The sequence below is a fragment of the Mobula birostris genome, chromosome 10 (assembly GCF_030028105.1).
Source record: "Mobula birostris isolate sMobBir1 chromosome 10, sMobBir1.hap1, whole genome shotgun sequence".
NCBI lineage: Eukaryota > Metazoa > Chordata > Chondrichthyes > Myliobatiformes > Myliobatidae > Mobula > Mobula birostris.
Genome location: NC_092379.1, coordinates 118,859,772 through 118,874,330, shown reverse-complemented (window position 1 = coordinate 118,874,330; position 14,559 = coordinate 118,859,772). Strand labels below are relative to the sequence as shown.

Here is a 14,559-nt window from a genome sequence, read left to right as displayed (position 1 = left end):
TTTAAAACTAATAATATGTTTAAGTTAAAGAGACATACAATTTCAAGGTGAACCGCAATGGGCTATTTAAATTAGCTATAAATCTTTTTGCTCATCTTGGTGTGAAAAATCAGATACATACTAGTGGTTTAATAAAAATGTGTGGTCAGTAATTTCAGTGTCATAACGAAATCCTCCACTTGCAATGCTGTGGTATTTGAAATAGTCCACTGCACTCGAGCAATGTTTGGGTTTTGGGAAACAAAGTGTGACCATTTGTTAGAAAATGCCATCATCATGATGCAAATAGGTAGTATTGAATACCATAAGATGTGACAGGGCATGTATTAAATTATAGAAGGCACCCATTATTCATACAAAGATGTGCAAATATTAATGGTTGTAGCAAAATTTTGATAGAAAAGCTTGTAGAATATAGTAGCTGCCTTTTAGTTAGGCAATTGGATTTGCTCCTACCAGCTGGGTAAATTAGTTTTTGCTTGTACCAATGGATATAGTTCCCATCCTAACTGCCATGTTGTCTTGTCTGCAGAGTACTCTGATATTATTAGTATGAAAGCACACATTGTGTTCTAGAGCTAAGTGTTCCATTATGGTACAGGTGGCATCTCTTTGGGCAACTATTGTAATTCAACCATTGCCTGGGTTCACCTTTTGCTTTGCAAGTGCTGTATGTTTTTCTTATTTGCATTCTAATTTTCAGCTTTGTGGTGCCTTCGGGAGTGGGCTTTCTAGGCTCTGCAAAGGTGATGCACACTTCAAGAGGATATAGTTGGGAAGTAACAGGTTAACTTTGGGGAAGGGCTATATCTTTGCAAAAACTGGGTGCTTGGTTCTTCTAGGTATTGGTAGGTTTGCTGCAGCCTTCTTGACATGCTTTAATTTTCTTTCTTCGTGTGCATTGTCTGCAGGTTGTGTGCTTCTTTATAAGCAGGACTTTACCAAAAACCTGGGCTTGTGCTGCATCACGTGTGCTTACTGTTCCCAGACCTGTCAGAGGGGAGTGACCAAAGAGCTGGATGGAAATACATGGGATTTCTGTGGGGAGGAATGCAAAAGCAAATACCTACTGTGGTACTTCAAGGTCAGTAGGAAGTTGCATATCATTAGTTTTCTGGCTCTTGCATTCACCCTCACATTCTTTTTTTTTCTCTTCCTTTCTTGGGCAAAGGATCTTGAAGATTTTATACCTATAGATTAGTGGTATATAATCACTCTTTGAGTATCAATGTGAGATTGTAGTGGATGTCAATTTATTTCCACCCTTTCTAGCCTTGTATTGCCATGTTCAAATGTAGTACACCATGTAACTTCTCCAGGAAAAAAAAACAACATGCTTACCTTAAACTCTGTAGGTTTTCTATGGTACCTTCATCTTTTGTGTGGCTAATACCACGCAAGGCATTGCTTACTGCTGGAACTGATAAGGTATGAAGTTTGAAGAGTGATTGAAGCCAGAATAGTTAACCAAGCATGTTCAGTTTTTTAAATATTAAAAAAAATACAATGTGGTTGAAATTAGGATGTCTACACTAAGTTAATCTTTTGTTAACTGATTTTTTTTTGTGTAATGAAAAGTGCTTTCATCTGTGTAAACAACTCTATTTTTTGCACCCTGTTATTTAGGTGAATTGTAAAGTTATGGTAGTTGTATTTGTTTTTTCCTTTAGACCAAAGTGTTAAAGTTTTGCATGGCCAGCATGCAAGATTTCATCCTCCCATCTCCCAATAGGTTGATTATTGTTCGGTATGGTGCAGTTGAATTGCATCCTAGACTGCTGAGGGAGTCTCAGGAAACAGCAGTTCTGATCTAAATTCCAAAGAGCTCTGGTATTGAAATGAACTAGATGTCCTGAAGAAGGGTCTCAGCCCGAAACGTCGACTGTTTATTCTTTTCCATAGATGTTTCCTGACCCGAGTTCCTCCAGCGTTTTGTGTGTTCTAGATGTATTGAGGCCTCTTGATGTTAAAGCAAATTTCAGTGTGGAAAATAAGTTAAAGGATGTGGAAATAGAACTGTCACTGATGTTTTCTTCAGACCAGTCTCCAGATTGTATGTGCAAATATTAATTACATCCAACGTTTGAAATCTGCAAACATTGGAATTACAATATTTAGGGTGATTAGATGATATAAAATTAGAGTGTCTGATTGATAAAGATTTATGGACTAGGTCGATATTTGTCCAATATGATCTAATGCAAAGAAAGGTGAAGTACTAATTTTTCATGGGGGAGATGTAGGGAGCAAAAAAATTCAAGAAGAGTGTATACAGACCCTTTAAACAGAAGGAGAAAATTATTTTGTTTTTGGTATTTGAGGGGCATTTAGGTTAAGAAAAAAAGACTTCAATTTTGAGGAGAGGCGAAGGAAAAATGTATAATTATGCTCATTTAGATGGCTGTGATAAAATAAGCAATGTTGATTGGATAATCAATAATTTAGAACAGGAATGGGAAGTTAAGACTAGAAGACAACGGCAAATAGGTCAGTGCTTGCAAAAAGGATTGAATGCAGAGCATTTCTGAAAATAGAAGTGAATAGATATTAAAAAGGGAGATGAATTACTGGCAAATATGGTGAAATATCAGGAAACTATCTTATGGAAAATGGGCTTAAAAATGTCGGGCTGATGGGCCGCTGAGTTATAAAAGTATTTCCATAATTGACAAGGTAAGTTCCTTCTTGGCTGCTGAAGAGGCTAGTGGTTAGTAAAGATGCACTTACCCTGAGTGTTGGTTCTGGGAATTTATGGACTGGGGCAGAAAAATCAGAAAATTAAAGTAATGATTTTGATGATTTACCTTTGTGCCATCATGGTCTATGATTAGTGTCTGTATATATTTTATATAAGAATTAAAGTAGAAAAAATTATCATTGTACTCCGTTCAAATGAAATCTGTTCTTTAATATTACATATCCCAACATTAGTTATCTTGGCAGTTTTTTAAAAAAATGTTTCTTTCACTGTTTCTCCACAGGCATATTGTGAACGTGGATTATGTAGCCACTCTTAAGCAGAAGCACGGACGTTTTCTTACAGATGATATTGTTGTATTTAGGACATTTAATTTTGCCGTATTGTCATTCAGCTTTGGAAACAAATTTTACCTTTCTCCCCTTCCTCACAGAGTAATGGATCTGTGGAACAAACTCCTAGCAAAAGCAGTTAATGATGTCGATTAACTCCATTTAAAAAAAATGGCTGGATAAGTATCTGGCTAGAAATACGATTTATGGTTTTAGAGATAGGTGCAGACACAGATCATCAAATGCTTCATGGAACACTGGTTCCTATGCTCCTGGGACCATGGAATTGTCAACTGCGAAGAACAACTGGCCAGGTTTGACTGATTGTGGATAGATTTTGTGGAGACATTGTTATTCTTGAGGGGGCGAAGAAATTTTGCAGAACTTTCCCTCCAGTCACTGAACGTACGTGGTAGAGTCCTTGAGAGGGCAGGTTGTACACGGTCTTTGGAAGGAACAGGCTTGATGGACTGAACGGCCCCTTTCTCGTTCCATGCTTCATGTTAACAGCTGTGACCTGCCTTGTGCAACATGTTTGTTTGGGTGCGGAAGGTGACTGCTTCCTAATTGTTCACTGTGTCCTTCAGGTAGCCAGATGCCATGCCTGCAAACGTCAGGGCAAGCTTCTGGAAACGGTACACTGGCGCGGGGAAATTAAACACTTCTGCAACCAGCAGTGCCTCTTGCGCTTCTACAGTCAGCAAAACCAGCCCAATCTAGCGACGCAGAAGGGACCTGAAAGTCTGCTCAACAGTAAGTGGGGAGAGAAAGCCGCATGTTGTAGGCAGTGGACGTGATAAAGTAGTAGAGCAAGTTGCACTGCAGTACCAAGCGGTGCTTTGCTAACCGCAGATTTAATAGCTGTTGATCTATTAGTCATTTCGCGGCAACCATTGAGGTGCGACGGCTTGACCGTTCTTTGCTGGGAGACCTGATCTTCACTGTATCTGTGCATCTCTGTACACTTGTCACTGTAGGTAATTCATTTACACTGTCCATAGAGGCCCATTAGTGATATGCGCATTGTCTCTCAGCATTTTCACTACTGAGTGCGAGATGAAAGTCAAACCTGAACTGAGTAACGTAATGATAAACCTGACAGTGTACATTCACTTCGAAGAGATGAGCACTATCAGGATTGCAGCCAGTAATTGTGTGTTCATCATCTCATGAATTGCTGCAGCTTTGCTTTTATTATTTTGATCAAAATCTCTCAGTTTATTGCTATCTTAATTACATTCCCTGCACATCTTTATCCCTCCTGCACTCTTGTTCTGAGGAATGGTTAGCTTGGCCACTACTTGCTCATTTCAGTTCTACACCTGCCTCTTCAGAAATATCCACTGCATATCCATTTGAGTAAAAATGGTTTGTTTTATCATTGCTTATTAAGAATTGCTTCCCTGTCTTCTCTCAGTTAGCAATTTATGTGCGCATTGTTTGGTTTTGCAGGATGTGGGGGAGGTAACTAAAAATTTTATTTTGAGTGCTGAGAGATGTTAGGGTGGTTCAGTGATGACACTTATTCCTATTTCTTTGACCATGCAACAGACCTTTGGTTTGCTTTGCATTAGTGGTAGATTGATGGTTGACAACTTGATTTGAAATTCAGGCATGAATGCTGATAATTATATAAAGTGAATCCTTCCCCAGCACTCATCTTGGCATTTTGTAAAAAACCTATTTTTAAAGAGGATCTTTCATGGAATAGCTGTTTTTCTTTTGGTAACTAACAAGTCTATGAATGTGTTTAACAAAAGCTGGTTGTGGTTAATTATACGCTTCATGATAGAATTTGCTTACCTGTCATATGGTGTCAAAGGATCTTTGTTGTGGCAAGTCAGTGTTCATCTAAAATGCGGAATGCAGCATTTATTGACTGAAGCATCATCCTTGATTATATACTCATATTGTGAAGCATGAATTCTTCTGGCTCTGGTGACAATGTTATCAGTGATCCAAGCTCACCAGAGGGTTTCGCAGTGCTCTTTGCACACTCTTTCAGCGAGTTTTGCAATTTCAGTTTGTCTTAGGACATCATGAAATGCAATGTATAAACTTTTTTATATGGAGGTACTAAAAAATATATTTGAAGCCAGCTAGGTCCTCTAAGATAGCTGCCCCAACCCAACTTTGATTATTCTTCCATGATGATTTCAAAGTTTCATAGTTGAACAGGTTTTTTTAAAAAAATTAAGTAGTTTGTAATCAAGAATTTAGATCTTGTGTGTATGGTTGGTGTTCCAATTTCTTTAATTGTTTCAACTGTTAAATAAGGCAACAATTTTATTAGATTAGTAAAATTTTAAAGAATGTATTTCAAGGGACTTGCTGAGTTAAAAAAAATTGCTTCTTGTAATGGTGATTAATGCTTGAGAATTGGTAAGTTCGTTTAGATTATTGGTGAGGCAGGTTTTGATTATTGCTTAACTACTACTTAGTCATCATAGATAAACCTTTCTAGTATGATTTTCGCTTTGTGCTGCCTGCTGTACAGAATTAAGTTTTATTTTTCAGCTCTTTCCCTTTTGTCTTAAAACACCACCACCAGCCCCACAGCATATTTTTGCCCCAACCCTTTTTGCAAGGAGTATGAATTCATGGTTGTTACTGTACGACAGTGGAAATTCTGTCTGTAATTTGCCTTGCTGGTTCAGGGTTGTAAAAAGTAATAAGTTCTTATAAATAGGAATAGGCCATTTGGCCTCTCAAGTCTGCTACGTTATTTAATAAGATCAAGAATAATTTTTGGCCTAAAATGTCAAAAATGCTCCATTTAGCCATTTAAATTTTATTTGTTTGCAAAAGTAGCTTTAGTGAAAAGACAGTTACATGAACCGTCTCCTGAAAACCTACAATGAAAGGCTCAGAGCATCCTGATAAACCATGCTATTTAATTTATAATTTAACATTATGTATTTCTGTTCTGTGGTTCATTAAATACACAGCATTATATGGACTGCTGGACTATTTGCTCCTGGAATTTGGATCAATATAATGTGAATTATAACAACTGCCATATTAGGGCTTTGCTTTGGCTTCGGCATAATTAACTGAGATTAGAGTGAAATGTTGCATTGGGCATCTGAAATTTTATATAATGCCCAGTCACTTGTGAAAAATAACCAGTTTCCATCTTGAAATTTAGTCATTCAGAGTTGTATAAAGTTGTGAAAGCATTGATCTGTAAAACTCCTAAGATGAAATACTGCTAGGTGTTTTATTTATCCATAGCTTGCACACATTACTGGCAAAGGCCATCATTTATTGCTCTTGTTTACCACTGCAGTTTATATACTCATGGAATTGGTCTATTAATGAATTTTGAGTATCGAGGAATAATGTGCTTTCTAACAGTGAAGTATATTGGCTTAAGAGTAATTTTGTAATTTCCTTCCTTGCTGGTGTATTATTGATTATACATTAAAGGAGTGAAGTGGCAATACTCCCAAATTCACCATGTATTCTTGAAATCCAGTTGCACTGAATTGAGGTGTAAGATATTTTAAAAGGGGGGAATGAATGTGATAGTTGTTTGATTTAAGTCATGTTATTTTTGCCCCTTTATTGAGACCTGGGATTTGTGCTGGTATTGTGTCAGAGCACTGCATTTGGATAACTGCTGTTGTATGCTTCTACAACAGTATGGCAATTCAAAGTAGTCAATAAAATGATAAACTGCAGCTGACACTTCGATCTTGTTGAAGGACTGTATTGCTTAAGGTAGATTCTACATCTGTCAAGTGGATTGTTTAGTTACTGTTACGGATACTATTTTCTTTGCTCCAGAGCTCTTTAAAATAATTCAAATGTATTTAAATTCTCCAGTTGCTGTGATATGATTAGCAGCGGCTCTGGGATACTAATGCAGTAAAATATCTAGCTTGCATGTGGAAGCAAATAAAATCAACCGTATGCACTGGCATCACAAAACTGCTGGCCACACACATACTTAATTATGTGGTTTGTATGGTATTGTAATTCACTTCTGTTGTTCAGGAAAGCCCTAGAAATCTCTCAAAGAAATGCTCTTCATAGCACACGCCAACCTGCTCCAGTCTGTTTTGAAATAAAGCAATGCAAGGTAATGTTTGTCCAACGTGGTTCATGACGGAAGTCCTGATAATAGATAGATGGATAAAGTTATGGGTAAGGAGAGGAGGGGTGGTGAAGCAGGTAAGTGGAGGCATTAGCAATGATCTTCCAAGAATCAGTAGGTTCTGGAATGGTTCTGGAGGACTGGAAAATTCAAATGTCACTCCACTCTTTAAGAAAGGAAGGAGGCAGAAGAAAGGAAAGTTATAGGCCAGTTACCCTGACTTCAGTGGTTGTGAAGATGTTGGAGACTATTATTAAAGATGAGGTTTCAGGGTGCTTGGACAAAAGTCAGCATGGTTTCCTTGAGGGGAAATCTTGCCTGACAAAATCAGTTGAAATCCTTTGAGGAAGTAACCGGTGGGATAGACAAAGGAGAGAGTCAGTGGATGGTGGTTACTTGGGTTTTCTGAAGACCTTTGACAAGGTGCCGCACATGAAGATAAGAGCCCATGATAGTACAGGAAAGGTATCAGTGTGGATGGAAGATTGGCTGACTGGCAAAAGGCAAAGAGTTGGAATAAACAGGGCCTATTTTGGTTGGGTACTGTTAACTAGTTGTGTTTCTTTTCATGATGTATGTCAGTGATTTGGATGATAGATTTGATGGTTTCGTGGCCATATTTGCAGACAATACAAATATAGGTGAAGGGGCAGGCAGTATTGAGGAAGCAGGGTTTCTGCAGAAGGATTTAGACATATTGGGGAAAATGGGCAGATGGAATACAGCATCGGGAAATGTATGGTCAGACACTTTGGTAGAAGAAATAAAGGCATAGGCTATTTAATAAACAGGGCAAAAATTTAAGAATCAGAGGTGCAGAGGGATTTGAGATCCTCATGCAAGATTTCCTAAAGATTGAATCGGTGATGAGGAAGACAAATGCAAGGTTAGCATTCATTTTGAGAGAATTAGAATATAAGAGCAAGGATGTGATGCTGAGGCTTTATAAGGCATTGGGTAGACTGCACCAGGAGTGTTGTGAGCAGTTTTGGGCCCTTTATCCAAGAAAAGGTGTGCTGTCTTTGGAGAGGGTCACAAGAACGATTCCGGGAATGAGGAATGTTTGATGGCTCTGGGCCTGTACTTGCTAGAGTCAGGGAATTTCATTGAAACTTTTTGAATACTGAAAGGCCTAGGTAGAATGGATATGGAGGGGATGTTTCCTATAGTACAGGTTTCCCAGCCTTTTTTATGCCATGGGGCCCCACCAATAACCAAGGGGTGCGTGAATCCAAGGTTGGGAACCCTGCTCGTAGGTGGGTCTACGACCAGAGGGCACAGCCTCAGAATAAAGGGGCATCTATTTAGAACAGAGATGAAAAGGAATTTCTTTAGCCAGACGGTGGTGGTTCTGTGGAATCCATTCCCACAGACAGCTTTGGAAGCCAAGTCATTGAATGTATTTAGCGGTGGTTGATAGGTTCTTAGGGCATCAAAGGTTATGGAGTGAAGGCAGCAGACTCAATGGGGGTGAGTGACCTAATTCTACTCTTGTGACTTAAAGTCTTATGATATGGATGCATGTCCTGTTCTGCAAATATTTTTGTCAGGTGTTTTGTTCCTAGGAGTGTCAATAATTTAGAAGGTGAGGAATGTGGTATTTCAAGTAATTTTTTTCTATAACTTCGGGTATTTGGAAATGTGAAGGATGATTGGACTGCACATCATTTGATTTACATTTCTTCATTAATGAAAGAACCAATTGGCTTAATGTTGCATTTAAGGTTCTAAAGCTAAAATTTTCTCATTGTGCCGTATTTTTAAAACATTCTGCTCCAAGATATTGTGCCTTGATTGTGTGCTGAAACACATTGACTAAGGTTGGTAAGACCTTGGAGTTCAGGCTATGAAAATTGCAAGGTTTCCTGATCCTCCTGTGGGTTAACTCTACTTAAATGGAGAACTTTGTGGAGGCAGCCTAATATTGCTGTGGTTCAGGTGGTTTGATGACATAGACTGCCACCGCTTTATTGTACAATGCGATTGGGTTTGTGGTGGATTTCCTGGTGAGGATCTTGTTTTGCAATCATCCTGGGACAAAAGGGGGATAATATTTTTGAAGCTGGCCAAGTCTGACGAGGAACCTCTATAATCTCTCCTGGTTGACAGAATGGAGTTTTTTTTCCGTTGGTGAAATGCCATGAACTGTGGTTGATGCCCATCTCTAGTTTCCTCCCATGTTAGTTTGCTATTGTACAGCAGCTGCCATGTGGGTTTGATCAATTTCAGGTCCTGGTCCATTGGCAAGGTGATCTAAGTTTAGTTTACAACAATTAACAATGCTTTAATAGGATATTTTTCATCTGAAACTGACTCAAAGGAACCCATTAATGTCTGCATATGTCCTTCTGTAAAGATAAAATATGAGGAAAGTACAAAAATTTATTTTTCTGCCTCAGTAATTACATCCATTCTTGGTGAATTATCAATGGCAAAGCAAAGTTACTAATATCTCATTCAGGAGTCTCAGTTTTAGGTTCTGCAAAAGGTTTGCAGACTTCTAGCCTGATAAATAACTCAACATAGTAAGAAGTGATTTAAAAACACCTTTGTGTCTTTGGTCATTGAGTGCATTTAAATTGGCTTTTTTTAAAAGCAAATAATGACTTCACTGTATTTTCCGTGTCTCGGAAATGTCCTCCCTTTAGAACAATGAACTCTTTCTGCCTTGATTTTGCAGAAATTTGAAATCAGTAGATAATAACTAAATGTTTTCATTGAATTTGATTCTGTTCTATGTGAACAGTAGAATTGTGTTTCGGCCTGGAAGTGGTAAAGTTGAGTTTTATTGTTGACTAGATGAAGTTTCTTTTACGTGTAACATCCGCATTGAGTGAGTGCAGTTTTCCTAGATCCAGATTTAGTCACATTTTACTTTGCCTCATTTAAATCTCAGTTGGAGTTAACTTGGTGTGGATTGTAGTCTTGTGCAGTGGGCTCATGCCTGGTTAGGTACTTGGTCGAACCCCTCTGGATTCATTTTACATTTCGAGTAGTGCAGAGATATGACCCATTGGCCAAGCCGCAATCCAAGCCCAAATCCCGGATGTCAGAATGTGTTCCACAAAGCCCTCCTGAGCCCATTCATTCAGTTGCCAACATTTCAAAACTGTTTTTTGTTTCATTTAGTCATGCAAACAAATGCATTAAACATGTATGAAATTCCCTAAAATGAAAAAAAAATTAATTTCACTAATTGTGTTTTGTCCCAGAACCTCTGGCTTGTATTATGCCGTGCACATGTTGCACGACTAGCACAGACGAGTGCAATTACAGAGATGTGCAGTGGTGACCTCAAGTGACTTCCACGTTATGTGGGTGATTTTTTTTTGCAAGTTAACAACTTACTGAGGTTTTGTAAACATGCACACCCAGAATTGTGCGCAAATTCGAATGTGCACAGTCACAAACATCGGCTCAGTTTGTTTCAAACAATCTGTGTCTTTTGTTTGCAGATGAGGCGCAGGAGTCTAAGAATGCGACGTCTCCAACTCCCTCTCCGACTCCCTCTCCCACGAAATTTGAAGTAAGTAAAGTTTTTTTTTGTTTTGAATGATCTTCCACCTACCATAGGAGTGGATTGAAATGTTTTTTTTTGCCATTTTAACTCCACATTCAGTATGCTTCCTCCCATGCCCCGGGTACTAGCTGAACAGTTGAGGGATTGAACTCTGAATGTCCGAGGTATGTGCATCCATATTCCATTCATAGCTTTTTGAAACAAGGTAGTTGGTTCCAGTAATAGAAAGGTTCCCATGGAAATTGGTTGCACTCTGTACAATTCAGGCATGTTGTACATATGATCATAAGTCAGGAAGCAGCAGTATTATAATTTTAAATCAATTAAGTCTTAAACTTTTTTGTGTTATACTGCAGAATATGAGATTTTGTTTCTGAATTTGCGTACTGCTGCTTAAACGTAATGGATACACAAATGTAAGCTTGAACTTACAAAACGCTGTAGCTTATCAAGCTCACTTTCTCAACAGACCGTGCACAATCTGTCCTGTGATGGATTCCTTGCCACCAGTGTAATCATAAGAAGGAAAGTTCTGCAAAATAAAGTGGTCTCCAGTAATCAAAACTCCACAGTTTTTATCTTGTATTTGTATTACTCGCTCAAAACTAGACAGCTGCCCTCCACAATCCCAGCATTGCAAGAATCGCACTGTTCCATGGAGCATTTGATTTATCTTTGTGCTTATCCTACCTTCAAATCCATTATTAACCATTTACTTTATATAACTTTTATTTATTAAGGAGTTAATCAGCAAAGCATTGGTAAAAAGCAGTGTGAATGCTGAATATCTGAAATAAAAACAAAAAAATGCTGGAAACGTACAGGCCATTCAACATCTGAAAGAGAAAAATAGGTAAAGTTTCAGATTTGACTCTTCATCAGAATTGTGTATTTAAGCATATTTTGTTTGTATTTCAGTTTGTAAAGCATTAACTGCTTTTATTGCGAGTTGCTTGCACAGATGCACGACCCCAGGAAGGGGGAGGTGGCATTGCACTGAAAATCTTCAGTATTACTTGTGTCCAAAAAGATTGTTTTCAATCAAATGGAGGGTAATTCTGTGCATATATAATCAGAGTTCCTTCCCTTCATCTGCTTGTTTGTATTTTTATTTGAAAAAAAAAAGATAGTAAAAAAAAAAAGATTTCTTGGAAATGCATTACAGTTGTGATTGCAGACGGGGGAGGGGGTTTCTGGTCCTCTTCTGTCTGCTCGGTTATTGATTATGATCATATTTTGATTTTAATATTTGGGATTCTGTTCATTAGGTGAGAAGGGACAGGAGCCTTAACTGTAATAATTCATCTCCACAGCTGTAGAGTACTCAAAAAAAATTAGTGCATGCTACATACTTATGAATGGCAGCACCCTCAAATAATGAATAATCATTAAAACTCCACTAAAAAGAAGCTGTATTTTGTTGGGGATCCGAGATGGGGAAAATACAATGTACTGTTGATTGCAGTGACCTGAAGATAGTTCTTGTGTTCGAAGAATAAAATCAAATTTTGTATTAAAAGTGTGGAGAAATTCTGGGATTTGGAATGTTGTGTTTTCAGTTATCACATTGTTTTCATAACATTTAGTTACATTCCATATATTCTTTGACAAATTATCAATGATTTTTTTTTCATTTTTCCCCCCTCCCCTCCCCCTCCACTCCCCCACCCTCCCTTTTTTAACCCTACTAACCCATTCTGGGGTTCATTTGTGATTACAAGCAGCACTCTGGTACCTCACCCAGTGGCCATTCTTCACGTGCAAGCTTGGGCAGTGAATGTGAGGGAGACAGCACAGCTCAACCTGATCCTGTCGTCTCTTCAATGACCACACAGGTACACTTGAGCAGGCATCTCCAGATAGTAATTTGGAACAGAAACATGCTGTGATTTGTGTGGAGGGAGGCCTCATGTTTTGGTCCTACTACCCCCATGACTGAAATTGGCTGACTGCCTCAGACAAAAAAGTTCAGCCTAGAAATTTCCTTGTCTTTACAGTTTGTATGTGTGATATATATCAATTTGGGGTAAAATTGCTTGTTCATTTTTCTAGTAATATAACTGTCCTGTATATTTCTAATTTTTAAAATATTTTTTGTTAGGCATCTGTACAGACTCGATCGTCAAAACAACCACCACCGCCGCCGCCACCTCCACCACCTTCACCACCATCTCCACCTCCTGTGACACTGAAGAACAAGGCAATACTGTGCAAACCCTTGACTCAAAATAAGGGCATCTCCTGTAAACCTGAAATGAAGTCCAAAGGATGTCAAACAGGTAAATAATGAAAGTAAAGATTAAATCTGTATAGTGGATTGTAGAAGAACATAGCTATTTATTGTTAAGTGAACACAGAACATTACCATACAGTATGGGCCCTACAGCCCAAATGTTAAAACATAGAAACGTGGAAAACCTACAACACAATACAGACCCTTCGGCCCACAATGTTGTGGCGAACATGTACTTTAGAAATTACCTTGGGTTACCCATAGCCCTCTATTTTTCTAAGCTCCATGTACAGGAGTCTCTTTAAAAAATCCTATGGTATCTGCCTCTACCACCATCGCTGACAGCCCATTCTATGCACTCACCACTCTCTGTGTTTTAAAAAAAAAAACACACTTAACCCTGACATCTCTTCTGTACCTATTTCCAAGCGCCTTAAAACCGTGCCCTCTCGTGTTAGCCATTTCAGCCCTGGGAAAAAGCCTCTGACTATCCACATGATCAATGCCTCTCAGCGTCTTGTACGCCTCTGTCAGGTCACCTCTCATCCTCCGTTGCTCCAAGGAGAAAAGGCCGAGTTCACTCATCCTATTCTCATAAGGCATGCTTCCCAATCCAAGCAACATCCTCGTAAATCTCATCTGCACCCTTTCTATAGTTCTTCCTGGAGTAAGGTGACCAGAACTGAGCACAGTACTCCAAGTGGGGTCTGACCAGGGTCCTATATAGCTGTAATATTGCCTCTCAGCTCTTGATCTCAATCCCACATTTCCTGAAGGTCAATACACCGTATGCCACCTTAACCACAGAGTCAACCTGCGCAGCAGCTTTGAGCGGCCTATGGACTCGGACCCCAAGATCCCTCTGGTCCTCCACACTGCCAAGAGTCTTACCATTAATACTATATTCTGCCATCATATTTGACATATCAAAATGAACCACCTCACACTTATCTGGGTTGAACTCTATCTGCCACTTGATGTCCTGCTGTAACCTTGACAGCCCTCCACACTATCCACAACACCCCCAACCTTTGTGTCATCAGCAAATTTACTAATCCATCCCTCCACTTCCTCATTCAGGACATTTATAAAAATCACGAAGAGAAGGGGTCCCTGAGGCACACCACTGATCACTAATCTCTGTGCAGAATGTGACCTGTCTACAACCACTCTTTGCCTTCTGTGTGCAAGCCAATTCTGGATCTACAAAGCAAGGTCCCCTTGGATCCCATGCCTCCTTACTTTCTCAATGTTGCGCCCATCTTTGATTTACTCTAAATCAATCTAACCTTTCCCTCCACTCAATTTATTCTTCTTATCATCTTGCACACAAGTGGAAGATGAATTAAACTCTTTGCATGTTCTTTTAATTTTGTAATATTGACCATATAGAGTAAATCGGTGATGTTCCCAGACAAATAATCCAGGTGGTAGAGACCATGAATTCCCATTCCATGGACAGTAGATATGAAAAAAGGCATGATAGTTTGTCCCTGGGGCTTCCCTTCATTTTGTCTTCAGTTATTTTAAATTTGAGAATCCTGAAGTATATTTTTGTTTTCTGTAATCTTAAAGCTTCCATCAAGAGGTGGGGGATTGGTAAAGCACGTCACCTGAATCAGTCTGATTTTTGTTTCAATCTTGACATTGCCCATCATTATGGGTTCTGTTCCTTTG

General features: G+C 38.9%; 1 protein-coding gene across 1 annotated transcript in view; it reads left to right on the top strand.

The window, feature by feature from the left end:
* Window positions 1–14,559, top strand: part of LOC140204280 (zinc finger MYM-type protein 3-like) — a 108,039-nt gene that overhangs the window by 72,773 nt on the left and 20,707 nt on the right. The window contains exons 12-16 of the mRNA XM_072270864.1: window positions 912–1,084; window positions 3,618–3,783; window positions 10,585–10,655; window positions 12,371–12,484; window positions 12,751–12,928. Coding sequence (XP_072126965.1) covers window positions 912–1,084; window positions 3,618–3,783; window positions 10,585–10,655; window positions 12,371–12,484; window positions 12,751–12,928 — 702 coding nt within the window. The remainder of the gene's footprint in view (window positions 1–911; window positions 1,085–3,617; window positions 3,784–10,584; window positions 10,656–12,370; window positions 12,485–12,750; window positions 12,929–14,559) is intronic.